The 17,824-nt window shown below is 55.9% G+C and overlaps 1 protein-coding gene across 1 annotated transcript in view; it reads left to right on the forward strand.

Moving 5' to 3' along the window:
- Window positions 1-17,824, forward strand: part of Col7a1 (collagen type VII alpha 1 chain) — a 33,496-nt gene that overhangs the window by 10,563 nt on the left and 5,109 nt on the right. Inside the window, exons 33-107 of the mRNA XM_076577073.1 lie at window positions 65-136; window positions 227-262; window positions 403-438; window positions 605-676; window positions 769-846; window positions 1,242-1,268; window positions 1,350-1,403; window positions 1,492-1,554; window positions 1,629-1,688; window positions 1,784-1,819; window positions 2,010-2,054; window positions 2,125-2,160; window positions 2,471-2,515; window positions 2,603-2,638; window positions 2,762-2,794; window positions 3,158-3,190; window positions 3,340-3,393; window positions 3,474-3,533; window positions 3,629-3,664; window positions 3,765-3,845; window positions 3,930-3,965; window positions 4,172-4,216; window positions 4,440-4,511; window positions 4,731-4,775; window positions 5,008-5,034; window positions 5,225-5,254; window positions 5,365-5,436; window positions 5,511-5,546; window positions 5,621-5,656; window positions 5,746-5,826; window positions 6,038-6,073; window positions 6,439-6,501; window positions 6,576-6,620; window positions 7,944-7,979; window positions 8,049-8,084; window positions 8,190-8,285; window positions 8,380-8,415; window positions 8,505-8,540; window positions 8,644-8,691; window positions 8,994-9,029; window positions 9,156-9,278; window positions 9,364-9,564; window positions 9,656-9,691; window positions 9,778-9,831; window positions 9,997-10,065; window positions 10,145-10,189; window positions 10,303-10,365; window positions 10,556-10,600; window positions 11,186-11,221; window positions 11,336-11,371; window positions 11,521-11,565; window positions 11,674-11,706; window positions 11,780-11,842; window positions 11,943-11,978; window positions 12,059-12,139; window positions 12,267-12,335; window positions 12,458-12,493; window positions 12,573-12,614; window positions 12,784-12,828; window positions 12,922-12,966; window positions 14,159-14,194; window positions 14,273-14,332; window positions 14,441-14,548; window positions 14,709-14,780; window positions 14,906-14,941; window positions 15,066-15,125; window positions 15,228-15,272; window positions 15,471-15,506; window positions 15,610-15,645; window positions 15,724-15,780; window positions 15,929-16,000; window positions 16,249-16,320; window positions 16,530-16,565; window positions 16,826-16,906; window positions 17,522-17,575. Coding sequence (XP_076433188.1) covers window positions 65-136; window positions 227-262; window positions 403-438; window positions 605-676; window positions 769-846; window positions 1,242-1,268; window positions 1,350-1,403; window positions 1,492-1,554; window positions 1,629-1,688; window positions 1,784-1,819; window positions 2,010-2,054; window positions 2,125-2,160; window positions 2,471-2,515; window positions 2,603-2,638; window positions 2,762-2,794; window positions 3,158-3,190; window positions 3,340-3,393; window positions 3,474-3,533; window positions 3,629-3,664; window positions 3,765-3,845; window positions 3,930-3,965; window positions 4,172-4,216; window positions 4,440-4,511; window positions 4,731-4,775; window positions 5,008-5,034; window positions 5,225-5,254; window positions 5,365-5,436; window positions 5,511-5,546; window positions 5,621-5,656; window positions 5,746-5,826; window positions 6,038-6,073; window positions 6,439-6,501; window positions 6,576-6,620; window positions 7,944-7,979; window positions 8,049-8,084; window positions 8,190-8,285; window positions 8,380-8,415; window positions 8,505-8,540; window positions 8,644-8,691; window positions 8,994-9,029; window positions 9,156-9,278; window positions 9,364-9,564; window positions 9,656-9,691; window positions 9,778-9,831; window positions 9,997-10,065; window positions 10,145-10,189; window positions 10,303-10,365; window positions 10,556-10,600; window positions 11,186-11,221; window positions 11,336-11,371; window positions 11,521-11,565; window positions 11,674-11,706; window positions 11,780-11,842; window positions 11,943-11,978; window positions 12,059-12,139; window positions 12,267-12,335; window positions 12,458-12,493; window positions 12,573-12,614; window positions 12,784-12,828; window positions 12,922-12,966; window positions 14,159-14,194; window positions 14,273-14,332; window positions 14,441-14,548; window positions 14,709-14,780; window positions 14,906-14,941; window positions 15,066-15,125; window positions 15,228-15,272; window positions 15,471-15,506; window positions 15,610-15,645; window positions 15,724-15,780; window positions 15,929-16,000; window positions 16,249-16,320; window positions 16,530-16,565; window positions 16,826-16,906; window positions 17,522-17,575 — 4,005 coding nt within the window. The remainder of the gene's footprint in view (window positions 1-64; window positions 137-226; window positions 263-402; window positions 439-604; window positions 677-768; window positions 847-1,241; window positions 1,269-1,349; window positions 1,404-1,491; window positions 1,555-1,628; window positions 1,689-1,783; window positions 1,820-2,009; window positions 2,055-2,124; window positions 2,161-2,470; window positions 2,516-2,602; window positions 2,639-2,761; window positions 2,795-3,157; window positions 3,191-3,339; window positions 3,394-3,473; window positions 3,534-3,628; window positions 3,665-3,764; window positions 3,846-3,929; window positions 3,966-4,171; window positions 4,217-4,439; window positions 4,512-4,730; window positions 4,776-5,007; window positions 5,035-5,224; window positions 5,255-5,364; window positions 5,437-5,510; window positions 5,547-5,620; window positions 5,657-5,745; window positions 5,827-6,037; window positions 6,074-6,438; window positions 6,502-6,575; window positions 6,621-7,943; window positions 7,980-8,048; window positions 8,085-8,189; window positions 8,286-8,379; window positions 8,416-8,504; window positions 8,541-8,643; window positions 8,692-8,993; window positions 9,030-9,155; window positions 9,279-9,363; window positions 9,565-9,655; window positions 9,692-9,777; window positions 9,832-9,996; window positions 10,066-10,144; window positions 10,190-10,302; window positions 10,366-10,555; window positions 10,601-11,185; window positions 11,222-11,335; window positions 11,372-11,520; window positions 11,566-11,673; window positions 11,707-11,779; window positions 11,843-11,942; window positions 11,979-12,058; window positions 12,140-12,266; window positions 12,336-12,457; window positions 12,494-12,572; window positions 12,615-12,783; window positions 12,829-12,921; window positions 12,967-14,158; window positions 14,195-14,272; window positions 14,333-14,440; window positions 14,549-14,708; window positions 14,781-14,905; window positions 14,942-15,065; window positions 15,126-15,227; window positions 15,273-15,470; window positions 15,507-15,609; window positions 15,646-15,723; window positions 15,781-15,928; window positions 16,001-16,248; window positions 16,321-16,529; window positions 16,566-16,825; window positions 16,907-17,521; window positions 17,576-17,824) is intronic.

Here is a 17,824-nt window from a genome sequence, read left to right on the forward strand (position 1 = left end):
TCTTGATGTAGACCAGGACACTGGGGGAGGACCTTTCCATGCTCTGACCTCTTGGCCTTTCTAGGGCTTTCCTGGCCCAGAAGGGCCTCCAGGCAGTCCCGGCCTTGCTGGTGTTCCTGGGTCTCCTGGCACTAAGGTGAGACAGTCTTGCCTTGGATGGTCACAGGGGGATTCCTGAAATGGGCACTATGGTTTTGACTGTTCTGTCTTTGACTTCCATTTCCAGGGCTCCCCGGGGTGGCCCGGCCCTCGTGGGGAACCGGTAAGTTCTCTGCTTTTCCAGTGCCTTGTAGGGTTCTTTCTAAAGGGTGGAGAGCCTGAGGCTGCCATCAGCCGAGGCTCGTGAGGACCCACCCTGACTCATCTGATCTAAGTTCTCCCTCTCCTCTGCTTTGTCCTCAGGGGGAGCGAGGGCCTCGAGGCCCAAAGGGGGAGCCGGTAAGTGGAAGGGAAAGGGAGAGGGGCCAGGGTGTTCCATACAGGAGCAGGGGTGCCCCAGGCCGGGCCCTGTACGAGGCCTGAAGCACGCTAAGGAAGATCTGGGTCACCTCTGGGGGGTTCTTCCACCTCCCCTACCCTGAGAACATCCCCCTGCTCCACACAGGGGGAGCCTGGGAAAGTCAATGGAGGTAAAGAGCCAGGGCTTCCCGGAAAGAAAGGAGACCCTGGACCTTCGGTAAGTCCCAAGAGGTGTGACTGTAAGAGCTATGGGAACAGGAGACCAGATGGAGGTGACAGTGAGGTATTCTGTGTTTTCTCCTCTATCAGGGCCCCGCCGGACCTCGTGGCCCTTTGGGGGAACCAGGACCCCGTGGTGCCCCAGGGATTCCTGGAACATCAGTGAAGGTGACAGCATGATCCCCAAATAGTCTTATGAATGCCATGTGATCCAGAGACTTGGTGACCCCTCTGGAGCCCATATAACGCTTAGCACTTCTGGCCTCGATCTCTCACTCCTCAGTTCCCCGTTATTCTTTTTTGGGGGAGTGGGAGGTTTTGAGACAGGGTCTCTCTATGTAGCCTTGGCTGGCCTGGAACTCACTACGTAGACGAGGCTGGCACATAGTGCCAGGATCTCGAAAGCACAGAGATCCTCTGCCTCCCAAGTGCTGGGGTTAAAGGTGTGCGCCACCACACCCGGCCGCCATTATTTTTATAATCGAATTTGACCCAGTAACTCTCCTTGTGTCTTGGGGAGGATGCGTGTGGTCTGTAGTCATGGGGTCATGTTTGTCTTCCAGGGTGACAAAGGTGATCGTGGGGAACGGGTAAGTGAGAGGCCAGGTACCCTGGGGATGGCTTGGGGTCTGAGTCTCATGGCCGTCCCTTGACCCACTGTCCTTCCTCAGGGTCCCCCAGGACCAGGGATTGGTGGCGCTGGACAAGGCGAGCCTGGACTTCCAGTGAGGAGGCCTTGGGGTTCTGCTGGGGAAGTGGTTGAGTGCTGGGCTTCCTGGTTTTTGGCTTATGTGTTTGTTTGCTTCCCTGTAGGGTCTTCCTGGAAGCCCTGGACCCCAAGGCCCAGCTGGTCGCACTGGAGATAAGGGAGAGAAGGTGGGAGCCTGACCTCTTGGTGGTCCACAGACAGGGCCTCTCCTGGGTCTTCCTGTCATTTGTTTCTCCTTCAGGGTGACTGTGAGGATGGAGCCCCCGGCCTTCCAGGACAACCTGGGGCCCCAGGTGAACCGGTGAGTCAGCTCCCGTTTCTGCCCTCAATCATCAACTCCCATTTCATCCTTACGCTCTAACCCAAGTCTCGGAACTCCCCCCTCGTCCTTTTCAGGGCCTACGGGGAGCTCCTGGAATTACTGGGCCCAAAGTAAGTACCAACCGTGGCAGGAAGTGGGTTCAGATGTGATGTGTTACACTCTGGGACCTTCCCACAGTGTCACAGAGGCAGGGGGGTTAGGAGATATGGGTCTGGAGAGCTCAAAGGCTGTGGTTTTAGTAGTTGGAGATCAATATAATTTATTTGGTATTGTCTGAGGGTCCCTCTCTTCTCTCCATAGGGTGACCGGGGACAGACGGGGACCCCGGGTGAGCCTGGAGAAAAGGTATGTGCACCCTGGGGGCCTTGGGAGGATCTGGGTCCGTGCTCAGTTCTGACCTCTTCTGTTCTGTCAGGGTGAACGGGGACCACCTGGTCCAGTGGGATCCCAGGTAAGCCCTTTGACCTCTGTCAGTGCTAACTGACCTGTAGACTCTTTCTAGTTCTGATTTCTTGCTCTTGATCCCCTCTATCCATCAGCCCATGACACCTAGTCCTTAGGGATGCAGGCTCACGCCCTCAGCCCCAGGGACCCATCCAGCTTTGAATTTTCTGACTTGGGTAAACTGCCCTTGGCTTTCGCTGCACTGATCTCTGTCTTTTGCCGAATTCAACTCTTGCCACCCCAATCCCAGTCCCCTGTGACCCCTTTCTAATCTGCCCCCGACCACCTGGAGCAGCACCTCTGTTCCTCTTCCCCAGGGGCTCCCCGGGGTTGCTGGACATCCGGGAGTGGAAGGTCCTGAGGTGAGTCTGTGACTGTGGTGTGGGATCAGGAACGGAGCTTTCCTGTGTCCCTCTCCCTGTTTGGATTTACAATTTCTCCATGTTCAGGGGCCACCAGGACCTGCCGGCCGCAGAGGAGAAAAGGTAGGCTGTGGGCTGGATGTCACACTTCCTGGCAGCAGGCAGGGATGTGGCAGGTGGGACACTTGGACTTCGGGTTCCTAGGTGACCCTTTGACCTGTCTCTGTCCCTGTCCTCTCTCCACAGGGAGAGCCTGGTCGCCCTGGGGATCCTGCAGTGGTGAGTGAGGGACAGAGGGGGTCCTGAGGCCAGCACAGTCCTGGAGCCGTAACACAGTGGCTGCTGCTCAGGGCTGTGACTCACAGCCTCGACCCTGGGAGGACTCGGCTGTGTGGTCCCCTTATGCTGGGATCTGCCTTCAGCTCTTGAGCTGTGCCCCTGTGACCTGTGACCACTCTGCAGTCACGAACACGGTGTCAGTCCACCGTGTATCCCTTACCTTGTTCTTGTCAGTGGGCCTGTGACTTACAGGCCAAGACTGAGCTCTGTGACATTAGCTCCATACGTCTCTGCCCCCATGCAGACGGACCCTAAGATCCCTAGACAAGGCTGAGCTGTGCCTGTCCTGTTCGTTTTTTTCAGGGTCCTGGTGGTGCTGGAGCCAAAGGAGAAAAGGTACATCTGGAGGTTGTTAAAGGGCGAGGTCAAGGTCACAGGGTCTGTCTTGGGTCCCCCCTGGACGTCACAAGGCTTGCAGCATGAGTGCTGGGTTTTGGGGGTACCTGGAGCCCGGTACTAACACTGATACCCTCTGTCACCTTTAGGGAGATGCTGGGCTCCCTGGGCCCAGAGGAGCGGCTGGACTCAGAGGGGAACAAGTGAGTGAGGGGAGTGGAGGGGGGGGGGCAGGCACAGCTGGAGGTTACGCACATCTGAATTCTGATCATTCCATCTGCAGGGCCCACCCGGGTTGGGTCTTCCTGGAGACCCTGGCCCCAAAGGAGACCCTGGAGACCGGGTGAATAAACGTGGGGGTGGGGGCGTGTAACAGAGGGTGGAGGGAGCGGTACCTGGAACTCTGGCTAAGCCCTGTTATCCTTCCTGCTCTCCCAGGGTCCCGTAGGCCTCACTGGCAGAGCAGGACCCACAGTAAGTGTCTGTAACCTTGGATGACCCCAGGGTTTCTGGGGTCCCCTCCTCAAAGGCTGCCTGAGTTCTCCATCACCTTTCTTTCTTGTCTTCCTGACAGGGTGACTCGGGGCCTCCTGGAGAGAAGGGAGATCCTGGGCGACCTGGCCCCCCAGGACCTATTGGCCCCCGAGGAAGAGATGTGAGAGGCTGGAGGGGAGAGGAGTATGGGTGTTTGCACGCGTCACTGGGGCCTTGGTACCAAGTCTGACTCTCACTCTCACAGGGTGAAGCTGGAGAGAAAGGCGACGAGGGTCCCCCGGTGAGACTCCTCCCTACTGTGGCTTTTGACCCTTTACCCTTGAACTGTGACCCTTGAACTGTGAACAAGGACCTTGGGTCCCTAGCAGATCATTTTGTCCATCCCATGGTTCCTGTCCAGTCAGTGTCCAAGCCATCTCTGTCCGTGCTTACTAAGTAGTTAGATCCTCACCCACCTCACAGAGTGACTTTCCTCTCCATCACCAGGGTGACCCAGGTTTGCCTGGAAAAGCAGGCGAGCGTGGCCTCCGGGTGAGTATCGGGGGTCAAAGCAAGAGGGAGGAGGAGACTTAGACATGGAGGTGGCAAGAGGTTCTGGGAGGGATGAGATGAGAGAGGAGAATCCACAGGGAGGGGTGGGGTGATGGGAAACTCTGTCGTGGACTTTGTGGTGATGGGGAACATAGTCAGGGCAGCTTATGGGAAAACCTGCAAACCCCAGAAGAGTCCACCTCAAACCAGCTGCTCTTCTCAGGGGGCACCCGGGGTCCGGGGGCCTGTGGGTGAGAAAGGCGATCAGGGAGACCCTGGAGAAGATGGACGGAATGTGAGTCACAGCCTCTGACCCCTTATCCTTGACCTCAGTCTCAACCCATCCATCCAGTTCCCACCCCAACCTTCCAGCACTCACCTCCAGTCCTCACCTCCTTTGTCTCTTGGGAGAACTTCCCAAAGGCCAGCAGAACCCCACGAGCCCTCAGGGTACTTCTAAATTCCCCCCCAATTGCTGTCTGCCCTGAATGACTGACCCCCTGGCCTTCTGCAGGGCAGCCCTGGACCATCTGGACCCAAGGGTGACCGTGGAGAGCCGGTGAGTGGTCCTAGTCCTGGGCTCGTGTGTGCTGCCACGTGGCCATTGTCCATGCAAGGGGACTGGAAGTTATCAGCGGAAGCAGTGGCGGCTACTTCCAGACCTGGCTGCCCTCTAGGGCATTGGGGTGCTTTAGTGAATTGGGGGTCAGTGTTGAACCTGGGGCAACTATGAACTTTGACATCCGGGTAACCTCATGACTCCTATTGACACTTGTAATCTCCTTTCCCAGGGCCCCCCGGGTCCCCCTGGACGGCTGGTAGGTGTTGGGCTAGGCCGTGTCCCCTGTCCCCTCCCTGCCCCTGCTGACTCTCGTAGCCTCTCACCTCATCCACTCCCCTCACAGTCCCTGACCCCTCTGTTGATCTCCATGGCCCCTCGCGGTCCCCATTTCCCCCTCCAGCCTCAGATCTCCTCTTGAGGTGTTCTAACCGACCATTCCCCTACAGGTGGATGCAGGAATTGGACCCCGAGACAAGGTACTGGAGTCTGTGGGTAAAGTGAGGCTGCAAGTCTGGGAATGGTCCGCTGGCCCTTGGGAACAGGGCCTGGCTCAAGTGCGCTTAGTGTAAGCCTCTCTCTGCCACAGGGAGAGCCTGGGCAGGAAGGTCCTCGAGGACCCAAGGGTGACCCTGGCCCCCCTGGAGCCTCTGGAGAGAGGGTAAGTGTGTCGGGTCTTGTGGGGGCTGCAGTCCTGGAAAACCTGACTCTGATGATTCCTTCCTTTGTCCTCAGGGCATGGATGGGCTTCGGGGACCCCCCGGCCCACAGGTGCGTATGTGCTTTGCCCCTTAACCTGCATTACCATCTTGGCATCGCCTCTTACCTGACCTTGTTCCCTCCAGGGAGACCCAGGCGTCCGAGGCCCTGCAGGGGACAAGGTAAGATGATATCACCAGTTTCTGGAGGGTGAGCTGCCTCTCAGAGCCATCCTGGTCTTCAAGGCTTCCTGCCGCTCTGTTTTCTTCAGGGTGATCGGGGCCCTCCAGGGCTGGATGGCCGGAGTGGGGTGGATGGGAAGCCAGGGGCAGCTGGCCCCCCAGGGCCACATGTGAGTACCGGCTGTCCCACTCTTGGACCCCTTCACTTCGTTTGGTTGGTCTTGGCCTTGAGCTCTGGCACCAGCTCTTTTCTGTATTTCCTCTCAGAGCTTTCCAGTGTGGGGCATATCACCATTATGAGGCCTTGGGTTCACGGGAACTATTGTCCTGCCAGTGGGCGGGGACTCTCATCCATGTGCCTAACTTTGAATCTCTTCTTAGGGCGCTTCAGGCAAAGCTGGGGACCCTGGGAGAGATGTAAGTTCGGGGAGATGTCAGGATGGAGGGTGGCTGGAGGTCCAGCAGAAACTCCATCCCTGTCTCACGTCAATGAGAAGAGGCCAGTTGGTCCTGCTGGGTCTTTGTTAGGAGGTCTCAGTCCCTAGGCGGCAGGTTGCTGGAGTCCCCTGCTGACCTGCCTTACACATTTTAACAGGACCTGAAAGTTCCAGGCCCTTCATCAGGGATCAAGCTGGAATCCCCTTAACTTATGGGATCTGGGCCTCAAGGGATTTCCATAAGACCTCTGAGTCTCTGCGTGGGGGCCCTCCTAGACCATGGGGTGCCATGTCCCACGTGATATCTCAGAGACCCTCTCAATCCTAGCTATGAATTTTTTCCAGGGGCTTCCAGGCCTTCGAGGAGAACATGGCCCCCCTGGTCCCCCTGGCGTTCCTGGAGTACCGGTGAGTCCAGGCTTCACGCCAGCTTTTCCTGCTGTCACCTGAGCGCTGATACCTGACCAACACTGTTCCCACAGGGAAAGGCAGGCGAGGATGGCAAACCGGGCCTGACTGGGAAAAACGTGAGTGAGTGTGTCTAAGACAATGTTGTCATACCTGCCAAGAGAGGCCAGCGTGTTCACGTAGCCCAGAAACACGGACAATACATGAAACATGTACTGACATGTGTAGACACGCACCAGCACCAAATACAACCCCAATGTGACCATGCATCTGAAGTGTGTCCTCGCGCACACGTGGGCAGCCTTGCAGACACAGTGAGTTAGGTGTGTATGAGCTCAGAAGGGCCAGTGCGTGACAAGATAAGGCACAGCCACCTGTCCAGTCAAAGAGTCACCAACAGGTTGAGAGCAACAGACGTGTGGAGACATGTTCACATTTGACACTCCACTGAGACAAAGGTGCAGTGAGACGAAGTCCCGAAGCTACGCCGTGACACGTCTGAGGACATGCTGGTGACGTGTTTATAGCAACGGTCACCAACATACATCTGACCATTTATGTTGAAATACATGTAAGACTTGCAGACACATGCCAAAACATACAGTTTCTAAGGAACTGGGGAGCTGAGTGTACGTCTATAAACTCATGCTCAGATACAGGCCATGATCCGCAGACAGTCACCTTCTAGGACATACAAAGCCCTCTATATACCTGCTGGGACACATGTGAATATGTGTAATCATAAAACAAGGGCACTTACTATGTCTGCATGGATGTGGAGTTACATATACAGAGCTAACGGAAGAGTGTGTACATGAATGCAGACACATGTAGGCATACCCATGGATATGTGTACATGGATGCAGACACATGTAGGCGTACCCATGGACATATGTACACGGATGCAGACACACATAGGCGTACCCATGGACATGTGTACATGGATGCAGACACATGTAGGCATACCCATGAACATGTGTACATGGATACAGACACACATAGGCGTACCCATGGACATGTGTACACGGATGCAGACACATGTAGGCATACCCATGGACATGTGTACATGGATGCAGACACACATGTAGGCATACCCATGGACATGTGTACATGGATGCAGACACACATGTAGGCATACCCATGGACATGTGTACATGGATGCAGACACACATGTAGGCGTACCCATGGACATGTGTATATGAATGCAGACACACATAGGCGTACCCATGGATGGATCTCTGTGAGTTTGAGGCCAGCTTGGTCTATAGAGTGAGTTCTAGGACAGCCAGGGCTACACAGAGAAACCCTGGCTTGAAAAACAAAACAAAAAACAAAACAAAACAAAGACACATAGCCATGAAGATTCCGTTACGGTCATCTGAAATCTATACAGACAGTCTCAAAGCCAGACCATTTAGGCTTATGGAATATTCTGCCCACAGGGAGAGCCTGGAGACCCTGGAGAGGATGGAAGGAAGGTAAGCCCCTCCTTTGGAGGATGCTATGGCCTCAAATTGGATCATGTCTAAAAACCCTGTCTTCCTTAGGGGGAAAAGGGAGATTCTGGTGCCCCTGGAAGAGAAGTGAGTGCTTGAGTTTTTATATTCTGTGATCCCTGATCATGACCCTGTAAGAGATATGGTTCCACTCTTCCCTGGGGCCCTTGATGCTGACCATATGCTCCACAGGGTCCTGATGGTCCCAAGGGTGAACGTGGAGCTCCTGGTAATCCTGGACTCCAGGGTCCTCCGGGTCTCCCAGGACAGGTCGGTCCTCCTGGCCAGGTGAGTGCCTAGGGTAAATTTAGGACTTGGGATCAATAGCCCATTATGTTTCCTGGGTTCCAATGTGACTCCTTTATGTTCAATCATATTTCAGGGTTTCCCTGGTGTCCCAGGAAGTGCGGGTCCCAAGGTGAGCATGTGTACCTGTGTTGAGTAGACTGTGATAAGGGGCACGCAGGGTTGGGAGCCATGTCCCGCCTTGATCATTCTTTGTTCCAGGGTGACCGTGGAGAGACCGGGTCCAAAGGGGAGCAGGTGAGGCTCCGACCTTTTTCATCCGCACATGTAGCTCTGCCCTCGCCCTAGATGTTCACACACCCCACAGGCTGGGTTCCAGTCGCCAGTTTCTTGTCCCTAGGGCCTTCCTGGAGAACGTGGCCTCCGCGGAGAACCTGGGAGCTTGCCGGTGAGCCAGAGCTGACCCTTGACCCCTGTCCACATACCTTAGTGGCCACTTCTCTCTCACTTTCCATCGCTGAAGGACTCTGTGTTCTGCCCTCTGTGCTCCGGCCCTTGTCCACTGGGGCTCCTGTAGCTTCCATTCAAGGAAGCATCGGTGGTGGAGAAATGCCAAAGAGGCTTCCGGTGGCCTCACACCTGACCTCCACAGAGGGCAAGAGGGGTAGAGACTTTCTTAGGTGACAATGTAGGGCAGGAGGCGGGGCCTCCTCTTGCATGGATAGCTGTTTACCATCTTTGTGTCCCCAGAATGCAGAGAGGCTGCTGGAAACTGTTGGCATCAAGGTAGGTTGTTTAGAAACGGAGGTGGGGTCAAGCAGGGCCCTGTGAGACAAGCAGAGGGCACAGGGCCCTGTGGATGAGCTGTGGCAGCCACAGGCCCTGCTCCTCGGTGCCCTCACTGTTCCTCAGGTGTCGGCCTTGCGGGACATTGTGGAGACCTGGGGTGAGAGTTCTGGCAGCTTCCTGCCCGTGCCTGAGCGGAGACCTGGTCCCAAGGGGGATCCTGGTGAGCGAGGCCCTCCGGGCAAGGAGGTAAGTGGCTGCTGGCTGCTCAGAGGATAGGCTTGGCGGAGGGCATGATCTTACAGCCGCAGCATTCACCCATCTCCTCCCTCAGGGCTCCATTGGCTTTCCTGGAGAACGTGGGCTGAAGGGAGATCGTGGAGACCCTGGCCCGCAGGGACCTCCTGGCTTGGCCCTCGGGGAGAGGGGCCCACCTGGACCACCTGGCCTTGCTGGGGAACCTGGAAAGCCTGGCATTCCTGGACTCCCGGGCCGGGCTGGTGGTGCTGGGGAGGCAGGAAGGCCAGGAGAGAGGGTGAGCCTGGGGCTGACCAGGAGGGCCAGGGGAAGGTTAGAGAAACTGGCCTCTCCACTGATGTTGGCCTCACCCTGCTCTTTGTATCCAGGGCGAACGCGGAGAGAAAGGAGACCGTGGAGAACAGGTGTTTGCTGGGGGGCGCACCCTGAAGCAGGCCTTCCTGGAACCTGAGCTGGCCCACACAACCTCTCATTTTCTTTTCTTCTTCAGGGCAGAGATGGCCTTCCTGGCCTCCCTGGACCACCTGGCCCCCCTGGCCCCAAGGTGATCACCCAGACTTGTGATGGTGATGATGCTACCCTGAGATTGGGCCCCAGAAACTCCATGTAGTATCTTAAACCCCGTAATTTATGTTATCCTGGGACCTGTACTGATCCCTTCACACCAGTATGACAGGCTCATCTTCCCTCCGTTATTTTGTACTTTTAGGTGGCCATTGATGAGGCAGGTCCTGGACCCTCTAGAGAACAGGGACCCCCTGGACTCAAGGGTGCTAAGGTCAGTGTGGGGTCAATTTGTGACCCATGCCTTACGGTAACACTAGAGTCTGATCTGATCTGACATCTCGTCTGTACAGGGGGAGCCAGGCAGTGATGGTGACCGTGGACCCAAAGGAGACAGGGTGAGGCTTCCTGCCCCACTGTGCCCTCTCGATGGGGCATACCATAATAGTATACACATATATGTACACACATGGCAGGGGATGGGGCTCAGGGCACTGCATTTTGTTTTCAGGGTGTGCCAGGAGCCAAAGGAGACCAGGGAGAGCCTGGGAAGAGGGGTCATGATGGCAGCCCGGTGAGTTCTTGTCCCAGAGGTCACACGGGGGCAAGAATATGGCTCTTATGTGTGTTGTCTCATACGCAGGGCTGGAATCGGCACTCTTTGGGAGCTAAGTCCTGTCCTTGGCCGTCAGGGGCAGGGTGGGCAGTGAAGAAGCTGGTGTTGGGTGTAAAGGCAAGGTGGCCTCAGATCTATTTTTTTACAGGGTCTTCCGGGAGAGCGCGGTGTGGCTGGGCCTGAAGGGAAGCCGGTGAGTGACCACAGGGATAGCTGGCCTAGGATTTGAGATCCTGGCTGTGTGTTTATTACTCAAGAGGAACAAGGATATGCCCATGTACAGATTGTAACCTCAGGTGCATGATGTCTGACAGGCTTACTGTATGTGTATGTCTGTGTGTCTGTCTGTGAAGGGTCAGCCCACAGGTATATATGGTCATCTGTGTCTGAGAAGTAAGGAGGGTAACAGGTTTACTGTATGTGTATGTCTGTGTGTCTGTCTGTGAAGGGTCAGTCCACAGGTATATATGGTCATCGGTGTCTGAGAAGTAAGGAGGGTAACAGGTTTACTGTATGTGTATGTCTGTGTGTCTGTCTGTGAAGGGTCAGCCCACAGGTATATATGGTCATCTGTGTCTGAGAAGTAAGGAGAGTAACAGGTTTACTGTGTGTGTATGTCTGTGTGTCTGTCTGTGAAGGGTCAGCCCACAGGTATATATGGTCATCTGTGTCTGAGAAGTAAGGAGGGTAGAGTACTCACCAGGCAAAGGCCCTCCAAAGATGGGAACAGGCCAAAGTGAGGCCTGGACCAAGGTTCATGAGCCCCTTTCTTCTGCAGGGTCTGCAGGGCCCGAGGGGGAACCCTGGCCCAGCGGTGAGTACGTTAGAGCCCTCCCTCATGTTCCCATATTGTGTCAAGCCCCAGTGAAAACCATTGCCAACTTCCCCCGGGTTGGCCTGGCTCCTTTCATCAAGCTGTCTCCAACAGGGTGGCCATGGAGACCCTGGACCACCGGGTGCCCCGGTGAGTGATGGAGAAACACTGTCTAGGGAGGGCAGGAGAGGGAGGGGATGGAATCTGTCATTGTTGACATGCAGGCTTTATTCATGAGAATCCCGGAGCCCGGGTAGACAACACTGACCCCTGTCCCCTGCCTTCACACTTTCCTCTAGGGTCTCGCTGGCCCTGCAGGACCCCAGGGACCTTCAGGCCTGAAGGTGAGTCTAGGCCTAGAAGGGGAATGGCTATACATGTGAAGATGGGGGATTCCAGGCATGTCTTTTCCCATTATGGAGTTGAGCACATGGTTTCTGGGTCTTTTCCAGGGGGAACCTGGAGAGACAGGACCCCCAGGACGGGTGAGTGGTGTACCTCTTGGGGTAGGGTTGCTAGGACACTTGGGTTGGCGCTCTTCTGAACTTCCTCTTCCAGGGTCTGCCCGGACCTACTGGAGCTGTGGGACTTCCTGGCCCTCCTGGCCCTTCAGGCCTTGTGGTGAGTGAGTTGCTATAGGGAAACCATATTCTAGATCCTCATTCTCCAGTGTCCTTTGTACCTCACCCCATATGACCCTCATATCTGCTCTCCCCACCAGGGGCCACAAGGATCACCAGGTTTACCTGGACAAGTGGTAAGTCCTACCAGCCTTGGGCTGGGCTCCAGGGGTTAGGAGTCATTATGCAGGATCTTGACTGAGCTCCATCTTTTCAGGGGGAGACGGGGAAGCCAGGCCCCCCAGGTCGTGATGGTACCAGTGGAAAGGATGGAGACAGGGGAGGTCCTGGTGTGCCAGTATGTATTTTAGGAAAGCCGGTAGTGGGCCTGTTGTGGGGTCCCGTGCCCAGCTGGCTGCGTAGAGGCTGGGGTGGCGGGAACAGGGTGATGAAGAGACTAAATTCCTCACACTGTTCTTTCACAGGGGTTACCAGGTCTGCCTGGCCCTGTTGGACCTAAAGGAGAACCTGGGACTGTGGGGGCCCCTGGACAGGTGACCTTTGGCTCTGCTTCCCACCCCCTGCTCACCCCTAAGCCCCAGTGTTCACCTATCATCTGGGATGGCAGGGTGGGGGTGGGAAGGAAAGGTGGCTCCTCACAAGGCGTTCCCCACAGGCGGTGGTCGGGCCCCCTGGAGCAAAAGGGGAGAAGGTGAGTAAGCAGAAGTACTGGAAGAACGGGCTAAGGGATGGCAGTGAAGGAACCCACTGACCGCCCCCCCTCTTATCAGGGAGCCCCAGGAGACCTTGCTGGAGCCCTGCTGGGTGAGCCGGTGAGTGTACCCACAGTAGGGGTCCTTTGACCCATAGCTCCTCCGTCCTCATGACTTAGCATTCACAATATTCCCCACACTGGATGCTGGCGGCAGGCCTGCCTCCTTCAGATTCATGTTTGTGACTGACAATGACGTCAGTGTTGTCACATGGCCCTTATGTCCCTAGGGAGCCAAAGGCGACAGAGGATTGCCAGGACCACGGGGTGAGAAAGTGAGTGAGTGGCTCTGGGCTTCCGGTCTAAGTGCTGGGCGGAGTAGGGGTGAGGCTGGGAGGCCAGGGACCCTTACCATCCTCTATGTGCAGGGCGAAGCTGGCCGTGCAGGAGAGCCTGGAGACCCTGGGGAAGATGTAAGTCTGGAGTCTGGGCTTGACCATGAAAACAAGGCCACTCTTGGGCTTGTCCATGTCTCTGAACGTGTGTTCTCAGGAGGTTTCTGTTTGGAAGACACAGCCACATGCTTTGGGCTTCCATACTTGTGGACCCAGCTTGGCTGTTGTGTGTCCATGCTTGATCTCCTGTTCCTTACCATGGCGGAGCCCATGCATGTCCGTTACCCCGTCATCTCCCAGGTCTTGGGACACAGCTGAAATCCTGCAGGCCTCGGCTTGGTCATGTGTTTATAATCTTGTCTCCCGCCCCCGTCTGTCTGAGTACACATCTGTGGTCACATCTAAGTTTCCTCATGGGAGTTTCCATTGAGTGCCACATCTGTGGTTCCTTGTGTTTGCACGCTCATGTGTGAGCTCTATGTGCCTGTGGTCATGCCTGAACTCCCACGTGTCTGTAGTCACATCTGGGCTTCCCTTGGCCTGTGCCCTCACAAGCCTATGGTCCTGTCTGAGTTCCCATAGGTTCATAATCATCTGAGTTCCCCTGGGAACATTTTTGGTCCATATAGAAGCTTAGCGTTCACATTCCTGCACTTTTTTTTTTTTAATGTGTATGAGTGTTTTGCCTGGATATTTGTCTGTACATCACTTGCCTGCCCGTTGCCCTTGGAGGCCAGAGAGGGCATAGGATCCCTTGGGACTGGGGTTATAGATGGTTGTGAGCTGCCATGTGAGTCCTGGGATTGACCCTGGGGCATCTGTGTGCCAGGCTTTTTCTCTTCGGCCGCCTAATCCTCTTTCTGCTCAGCTATTGGTCATTCAGCTCTTTATTAGACCAATCAGGTGCCTCATGCAGGCAAAGTGAAACTAATGTAACACATCTTTACATAATTAGACAAATGAAGCATAAACAAAAGTAACACTCTTTTACACAGTTAAAGTAATATTCTGCGGCAGAAAAAAAAAATGTAACACGGTTGGGGATTTAGCTCAGAGGCAGAGCACTTGCCTAGCAAGCACAAGGCCCTGGGTTTGGTCCTCAGCTCCAAAAAAACAAAACAAAACAAAAAACCAACCAAACAAACAAAACAAATGTAGCACATCTTTGCCTAGTTAAAATAACATTCCACAGCACCTCTGGAAGAGCGGCCAGTGCTCTTAACCATGGGGTCATCGCTCTAGCTTGAATTCTTTTTTTTTTATCCTTTAGGGTCAAAAAGGGTCCCCAGGACTCAAAGGTCTCAAGGTATGTGTAGAAGAGTCTTTGTTGGGGTTATGGCCTTAGCACTCCTTAAGCCTGATAAGACCCCTCTTTCCCTTAAAGGGTGAGCCAGGAATTGGGGTTCAGGGCCCCCCTGGGCCAGCTGGTCCTCCAGGTATGAAGGTAAGTCAGTGTCTCGTCACAGCTCCGAGTGGTGGGAGGAAGGAGGTCATTCTGGGGATGACCTGGGAAGGTGTCCTTCTGTGACCACTCCCCTCTTATCTGTTTCAGGGAGACTCGGGCTCCCCTGGTGCCCCTGGGGTTCCTGGTGTTGTTGGGTTCCCTGGTCAGCCAGGGCCTCGAGGAGAGATGGGCCAGCCAGGGCCTGTCGGGGAACGGGTAAGAGGGCTGGGAACAGCATGTGGGGACTTGGTGACCCCCAGACCTTCTGGTAGCAGGTGAGGAAGGAACCCAGGTCCTTCCTTGGTTCCTTTCTCTTAAGAGGAAGAGAAGGGGGTCCCCAAACCACTCCCTATCTTCCTTGTCCCATTTCCTACAGGGTCTGGCAGGCCCTCCAGGGAGAGAAGGTGCCCCAGGTCCCTTGGGGCCACCTGGACCACCAGGGTCAGGGGTGAGTAGAACTACCTGAATGACCCAAGTCTGCCCTTGTGAGGGTTACTGTTGGGGACGAGGCCATGAGGTTGGGTATGTGGGGACTTTGAGCCTATAGGCTCCTCACCTCACTCTGACCCACAGGGAGCACCCGGCACCTCTGGACTCAAAGGAGACAAGGTAGATGAATTGCTGCTGGCTCTCTCCTCTGCTACTGTCTCTCCCCAGCTTCCACCGATCGCCTAGGATCCTCTGTCCTCTCCTCAGTCCCCTTCCTCATTCCCGGTGTCCTGTTGATCTCTAGGGAGACCCAGGAGCAGGGCTGCCCGGGCCCCGAGGCGAGCGTGGTGAGCCAGGTGTCCGGGTACGTATGTCCTCACCACAGCTGGGGCCCACCACCCCTCCATCACAGTCCTTGCCTCAGATCCCCAACCTCTGAGTCAGTGAACCCAATGTCACCATTCAGGGTGAAGACGGCCACCCTGGCCAGGAAGGGCCTCGAGGACTCATGGTAGGTCCTGCCGGTGTGACTCCAGTGCCTGACCCATCTATGCCCCCGGGACACTGCAGTCTGTCCCAGCCCTCAGGTTTTGGTTGTTGGCTCTGGCCCTCATCGTTTCTCTTAGTCCCTCTCTAGCCCTCTGTCTCGTTTCCTCACCCCTCCTCCCACACGCCCACAGCTCATCATCAGATCTTTTTCTTCACGTAGGGGCCTCCTGGCAGCCGGGGAGATCGAGGGGAGAAGGTAAGAATGTGGGAGAAGGGCCCCTCGGCGAGTGGGGGTGAGGATGGATATTGAGGTCTGGGGCCTCCCCGGCTTGGGTGAGTGTCATTCTTCTACCCAACAGGGTGACGCTGGGACCGCGGGACCAAAGGGTGACAAGGTAAGTGTGGTCATCAGGGAGGGCTGGAGCAGGAGACTGCGGCGCTCCCAACTCTTCTGATTCCTCCCTGCCCCTCAGGGTGACTCAGCCGTGATTGAGGGGCCTCCAGGGCCACGAGGTGCCAAAGGGGACCTGGTGAGTGGGTCTGGTTCTGATGTGAACGGGGTTCCTCTTGGCTGTAATAAAGAGTTCTGTGGGGCTGGCCCAGGTGGTCCAAAAGCTTAGCTTTCCAGAACGTGAGGGGCCTCCAGCTCCCGACCCCGATTTCTGACCTCTGACCTAGGGTGAGCGAGGGCCTCGAGGCATGGACGGTGACAAAGGACCTCGGGGAGACAGTGGGAATCCTGGCGACAAGGTACAAGGAAGAGGGGGGGTTCTCCTGGGGGGTCCTGCGGGTTGTGTGTGCCCACAGAGTCAGGGAGGGAGGAGCTCTCAGGGCGGCAGAGAGGATGGGGACCCTAGGGAGGACTCCAGGACCTCAAGGTGGGAGTAGATGAGGAGCTCTGGGCTGTGACTTATGAGGAGTCTAGAAACAGCCAGGGAGCTCTTTGGATACTCGAGATGGGGTCCTGACTCTGTCCTTTCTTCTGGCGACTCCTAAAGGGCTCCAAAGGGGAGCCAGGGGACAAAGGTTCAACTGGATCAATTGGGGTTCGAGGACTCACAGGACCCAAGGCAAGTGCCACCCCAGGTTTAGTCATGTATCCCTCACACCTACCTGGGGGTTTCTTACGTTAGAGGGAGCCTGGTTTCCTTGGTCACATGTGTGTTCACACTGGACCTATGCGCAGCCCACGCCCTCACTAACTGGGCCGCCAAGGGACCGCATGTGCAGAGAAGCAGTGAGGCACCGTTAGATGAAGGCCCCAATCTGTTTCCCACAGGGGGAACCAGGTGCTGCAGGGATCCCTGGTGAGCCGGTAAGATGCCCCCAAGCTCATGGAGACCCCCTGTTTTCACAAGGACCCTATTTCCATGATGGCCCTGCCCATGTAGCCTTTGACCTTTTAGGGGCCTAATTTTTTATGGCCTTCCTTTTCCCAGAAGCTCCTACCTCTGCTGTGAACTCTATGATGGTGACCCTGTCCCCGTGGCAATGGTGGTGACTGGAGTCACCTGCCTGCAATCTAAGATGATTCCTTTTGATACCTCACTTTCTTTTCTTGATCCATGTCCCCAGGGAGCCCCAGGAAAGGATGGAGCCCCTGGTTTCCGAGGAGACAAAGGAGACATTGGCTTTACGGGTCCCCGGGGCATCAAGGTGAGAAAGAATCTTTTGCTTTTCTGGCCAAGATGGCCTGGTATTGGAGAGTACGGGACCTAGGGTCAGATTTGGGGGCTCAGGTTACATAGTGTTAGCTCAGGGTTGGAATGCATAAAGCCAGTAGTAAGAGTTGAATCAAGCTGGGTGGTGGCGGTGGCGGCAGTGGCGGCGGTGGTGGTGGTGGCGGCGGCGGCGGCGGCGGCGGCGGCGGCGGCGGCGGCGGCGGCAGCAGCAGCAGCAGCAGCAGCAGCACACGCCTTTAATCCCAGCACTTGGGAGGCAGAGGCAGGCGGATGTCTGTGAGTTCAAGGCCAGCCTGGTCTACAAAGCGAGTTCCAGGAAAGGCACAAAGCTACACAGAGAAACCCTGTCTCCAAACACCGGGGGAAAAAAAGAGTTGAACCAAAGAGTCCGGGTAAGGCAGAAGTGGCTCTTTTTATAAAATTATGGAACTAGTTTTCATGTAGCCCAGGCTAGCTTTGAACTTGCTATGTAGCCAAGCCTGGACTTGAACTCCTGACCCTCCTGCCTCTACCTCCCAAGTGCTGGGATTACAGGTGTGCCATCACAGCTGACTGAGAAGTTGCTTTCTCGTTTGCTTTCCTACCTTAGGGTGAAAGAGGAATGAAGGGGGCCTGTGGCTTTGATGGGGACAAAGGAGACAAGGTATAGATCTACTCGGAGATGCGGGGGACGGGGGGGGGCTGGTGTGGGGGACAAAGGAGACAAGGTGTAGATCTACTCGGAGATGCGGGGGGGGCTGGTGTGGGGGCTGTGGGGGCTGATGTGGGGGACAAAGGAGACAAGGTATAGATCTACTCGGAGATGCGGGGGCTGTGGGGGCTGTGGGGGCTGGTGTGGGGTCTGATGTGGGGGCTGGTGTGGGGTCTGATGTGGGGGCTGTGGGGGCTGTGG

The sequence above is a fragment of the Peromyscus maniculatus genome, chromosome 7 (assembly GCF_049852395.1).
Source record: "Peromyscus maniculatus bairdii isolate BWxNUB_F1_BW_parent chromosome 7, HU_Pman_BW_mat_3.1, whole genome shotgun sequence".
NCBI lineage: Eukaryota > Metazoa > Chordata > Mammalia > Rodentia > Cricetidae > Peromyscus > Peromyscus maniculatus.